The 5,037-nt window shown below is 41.8% G+C and overlaps 1 protein-coding gene across 6 annotated transcripts in view; it reads left to right on the forward strand.

Moving 5' to 3' along the window:
* Nucleotides 1-1,506: 1,506 nt before the first annotated feature.
* Nucleotides 1,507-5,037, forward strand: part of otofa (otoferlin a) — a gene marked incomplete in the record, with an annotated part of 101,651 nt that continues 98,120 nt past the window's right edge. For all 6 annotated transcript variants that reach the window (XM_014009998.1, XM_014010002.1, XM_014010000.1 and 3 more), the window contains 1 exon segment: nt 1,507-1,838. In XM_014009998.1, coding sequence (XP_013865452.1) covers nt 1,757-1,838 — 82 coding nt within the window.

A 5,037-nucleotide genomic window follows, 5' to 3' on the forward strand; every position in this document is an offset into this window, starting at 1 on the left:
CAAGAAAACCCACACATGCACAGAGAGAATGCTAAAACTCTACACAGAAAGGTCTCCAGCCGGGATTCGATCCGACAACTGAATTTTGAAAGTGGAAATAAGTTAGATCCGACTGGCCCTCTGAAGCGCCCCTGTCCTGTCACTCATCTGTCCTGAGAGAGTAATGGTGCCTGCAGTTCCGTGTCTGAACACTRGAGGTGCTGATGAGTCAAAGAGGAATGTTCTGTAGGAGTCAAGTCTTTTCTTAAAGAGCCAATATTATGTATTTCTCATGCATATATTTAAATTCTATACCATAATAAAGTATCTATGTCACCTTCAGTTGTTATTAAAATGTTGTTTATATATTTAAATAGAAAATAAATTTGACTTCTCATCATATCTGTTTCTAAACACCTTGAAATTGGTCCCTGTCTCTTTAAGAACCTCCTTCCACTTCTGTCCCACCCATTTTAGCACAGGTGGGTGTGAGTGCTCTGTGATGAGGAAGCTCAGCTTGGAGACACAGCCCAGAGGAGGAGCTGGTCCCAGAAGGTGGTTCTAGTCCCAACTGGTCATTTTTGCTCTCCTGCCTGGCTGCCTCAGGACACTACAGGACTTCTCAAACACGCATGAATGAGTCAAAGCAAGACTCTGGGCATGTTTTTGATGAGAGGATAACATTATAACATGAAATAAAACTAAAAAATGTGTTTTTACATGATATAGCCCCTTTAAGAAAACTGATAAAACTGTAAGGTAAAACAGTAAAACTGGTAAGGAGAATTTACTGCACAAGCTTTTTTTAATGATTCATTTTTAATCACTTTACATTGCAAATGTTTGAACATGTGACAGGTTAAAAAAGAACAAGGATTTGTGTGCAAAGATGTTGAACAAATACCTGGCCTCTTTATGAATATTGTGGACCCCTTGATGGCCCCCTTATTCAAAAACATAAACGAATAAAAGATCCACCATTTCAAATTCATTATAATTGTAACAGTTTTAATTGGACAACCTGGTCTCTAAAGATAAAAAATATGATTAACGACAAAACTAATTGCATATGTGAATGGTTGTAAATTACCGAACAAGGGGCACCACCTGGAATCTTGCCCAGGGCGCCAGATTGGCTCAGGCCGGCCCTGTGAGTGATCCTCTGCTTTAATCTTCCTCTAGCCCCCAATAGACACCAAACTCACTTCTGTATGGAGCCAGGGGTGGATTTTTACCTTTTTTTCTCTAACCTAAAGACCCAGTGTGTTTCTGTCTTTAGGATTTTTTGTTTTATTTTGAAGAAGTGATGCTCAGTTATTATAATCATAGGAAGAGGGGGAAGAAAAGGAGCTGCAGCGCTTTCCCATCCTTCCCTCTGCAATTAGAGCATCCAGCAGCCTCCTCTTGCTAGAGTGAAGCCCACCCCACACTTTTCCCTCCYCTCACACGTACCACCCACCCCCCGCCCTTCCTGCGCAACCAGCGGACTTAAATCCAGCACCAGCTCAGAAATGAGCCACGGACCCACGGAGCTCAGAGTTGGAGTAAACAAACTAGAGAATAAGATTATGTCACCTTTTTTTATTTAGATAAGATAAAACACCCTCTAAAATGTCCAGGTCGTCAGTGAGGAACGCGTTTTTTGGTTGCAGAGCGCACCCAGAGCTGAGCAGCTTCTAAAGGAGAGGAGGGCGAGAACAGCAGCACTGATTGCTCCGAAGTCAAGTTTGATCTGCGTGGAGTAAAAATTACTCCTCCCGCTGCTCCCAGTGGACTCATGATGGCTCTAGTGGTTCACCTGAAGACGGTGGCTCACCTGCGGGGGAAAGGAGACCGGGTCGCCAAAGTTACATTCAGAGGTAGGTGTCCTGCTTTTAGATGTTACACAACGGGAATGGGACAAAAGGACTTCCAGACATTATTTTAACACCTAAACGAGCCAAACTTTTCAATCCTGCCAACATTGATCAAGTCTTTAAGGTTTATTTGGACAATCCATGGAAATGTAACCTGGTTTTGTTGTTTAGTATTTTTTAGGAGGTTTCTTAATTGCAGGGAGCATCATAATCAGAGCTGCTGAATTTCAGGGAAAGGAAACCAGTTTGAGAAAGTGTAATGTTTCCATTCATACTTTGTCTGTTTGTGTGATTGTGTGAGAGGAGACCCAGGAACAGGAGGTGTTTTAGCACCCTGGACAGCGATCTCTGCTCCCTGACAGGTGTTCAGTCCCTGCAGATGTCTGCTTTTTAAACTGTCAGCATCACAACCGCGCAGGATGTAACAAGACCCGCGTCCAGTTCTTGTTCTTTCTTTTATTTATTTGAGTTCATGAGCAAAAGGAAAGAACGGCTCTGAGCGTTCAGCTCGGTGCTGCAGTGTTTTCACCAGGGTTATATGAAGCATGTCATCCTGGTCAGAATGAGCTGCTCAGCTCTTCAGCTGTCAGCTCTGGAGCTGCAGTTCATCTATTTACCATTTCAAATCACCAAAGGGAGTCCCTATGACTAAACTTATGGGGGTCTTTTTTTTAAACTTTGGGAAACATAAAACAGCCCTTTTTGTGATTATTGGTGATTTGTCTCTAGGCTTTGTTTAATAGCTTAGAAGAAAAGTAAGTCCCTTTACTGACTTGTTGCCAGTTACAAAATAATTACCTCCGCCAAGGGCGAGGTAATGTTTTCCGTCGCGTATGTCTGTCTGTCGTTCTGTCTGTGGACAATAATACTCAAAAACTTGTGGACGGATTGTCATGACATTTTTACCACATGTGGGGACTGGGCCAAGGAACAAAGCTTTAAATTTTGGTGATRTTCCAGATCACGATGCAGATACAGGAATTTTTTTCTTTTAACACTCTGAGATCGGCAAAGCTGTGATGCTTTCACAGGGCTTCTGTAAAAAATAGTGAGCTGGACTGGACAGCACGGACTTCAAGCTTTATAAAAGTAATGTTAAAACCATTTTTAATGATGAATAATTTTTGCCGATATGCGCATTTACAGAACGTTTTGTGACCAGAAAGTGCGTGACTGCACCATGAAACCTATTTTTCCCATTTCCTCAAACACACCACATTTCCCAAACAACCAATCAAAACAGTTTCTCTCTACTAGGCTTGTACACAGAGAGCTGCCGGTGTTGTACGAAATTCAGTTCTCCTGTGAAAGTCTGTTCCCCCTGTGTTGGGAGGGCTGGACCAGTGATTCTCACCAGTAGGGGGAACAGATTTTCACAGGGGAACTGGATTTCGTACAACACCGGGCCTCAAAGTTTGGAGACGGGGAGCCAGGAAGTACTTTATAAAGAGAGTCAAACCATTACAAACTCATACAAGGAGATAAAACAGATGTTTTACATGGTGAAATGTGACTGATGAAAACTTAGGAGTTTAATCCCACACCAGTTTGACGAGTCTGACTTTTTTTTTTCACATTGGACTCCACAGGGAAGAAATCCCGTGCGTACTGCTGCTTAAATGTTCACTACGTCAGAACTTATTCAGCAAACATGTTTCCATCTCTGCTTTTGTGCGTTAACTCTTCCAGGATGGGGGAAATTGTTCTTGGCTGAGGTTTGCACTCTCCGAGTGCTTCTAGTTTTCCTACATTTTTCTTTACAGAACTTATATTTTCGTGAACCAAAAATAAAAAAAACATGGAAAAACTTTACATTTTGTACATCCCTAATGTTTAYCTCTATGTTCCATCATCTCTCCTTTTAACAACACTCAATAAGCATTCTGGGACCTTAACTGTTGAAGCTTATGTGGAATTCTTTCTCATTCTTGCTTGATGAATGACTTTGGTTGCTCAGCTGGGGTCTCTGTTGTATTTTGTGCTTCATAAAGCTCCACACATTTTCAAATGGAGTATATGGTCTGGACTGCAGGCAGGCCAGTCTAGCACCCACACACTTTTACTACAAAGTGTTGGAACACGTGCAGAATGTGGCTTTGCATTGTCTTGCTGAAATAAGCAGAAACGATTATGGCCTGATGGCAGCATGTTGCTCCAAAACCATCATTCAACATTAATGGTGCCTTCACAGATGTGCAAGTTACCCATGCCGTGGGCACCAATGTACCCCCATACCATCAGAGAGGCTGGCATTTGAACTTTGATGCCCATAATTTCCAAAAACCAATTAGAAATGTGGACTCGTCAGACCACAGGACACTTTTCCACTTTGCATCAGTTCATCTCAGATGAGCTCAGATCCAAAGTTGATCGTGTATATATCTGGATTTAGCTTTGCATGATAGAGCTTTAACTTRTAGAGATGAACTGTGTTCACTGACTGTGGTTTTCTGAAGTCTTCCTGAGGCCATGCGCTAATATCTGTTACAGATTGATGTGTTTTAATGCAGTGCTGCCTGAGGGGTCAAAGGTCATTCACTGTTAGTTTTGACTTTGCTGCTTACTTGTAGAGATTTATTCATATTCTCTGAAGCATTTGATGGTATTATGAAATGCTTACATTCCTTGCAAGTGTACGTTGAGAAATGTTCTTAAATTGTTGGACTATTTGCTGGTGATCCTCGCCCCATCCTTGCTTGTGAGCGGCTAAGCCTTTCGGGGAYGCTCCCTTAATACYCAACAATGACCCTCACCTGTTTCCAATTCACCTGTTCATCAGGCGTTTTTTGAGCATTTCTCAACTTACACAATTGTTTGTTGGCCTCGTCCCAGCTTTCTTGGAACAAGTTGCAGGCATCAAATYCAAAATGAGTAAATGTTTGGAAAAAAAACAATAAATTTTATTCATTTGAACATTAAATATCTTGTTTTTGTAGCGTATTTCATTGAAAATATGTTGAAAAGGATTTGCACAACCTTGTATTCTGGTTTTATTTATAATTTACACAAGTCCTAACTTTATTGGAMCTGGGGTTGTGTTTGTGTGTCTGYCCTCTCCCCTGTTTCAGGATTTTGAGTCTTTCCCTCCAACTTGGCAGCAGAGTTTCCTGAGTTCTTTTAGCTCCAAAGACTTCCTGCTTGCAGAGGAAGACATCTGTCAGAAAAATCAAGCCCCTTTTTGTCATGCGTGTGAGGCTGGTGG

Source organism: Austrofundulus limnaeus, unplaced genomic scaffold (assembly GCF_001266775.1).
Source record: "Austrofundulus limnaeus strain Quisiro unplaced genomic scaffold, Austrofundulus_limnaeus-1.0 Scaffold64, whole genome shotgun sequence".
In the NCBI taxonomy this organism is placed as follows: domain Eukaryota; kingdom Metazoa; phylum Chordata; class Actinopteri; order Cyprinodontiformes; family Rivulidae; genus Austrofundulus; species Austrofundulus limnaeus.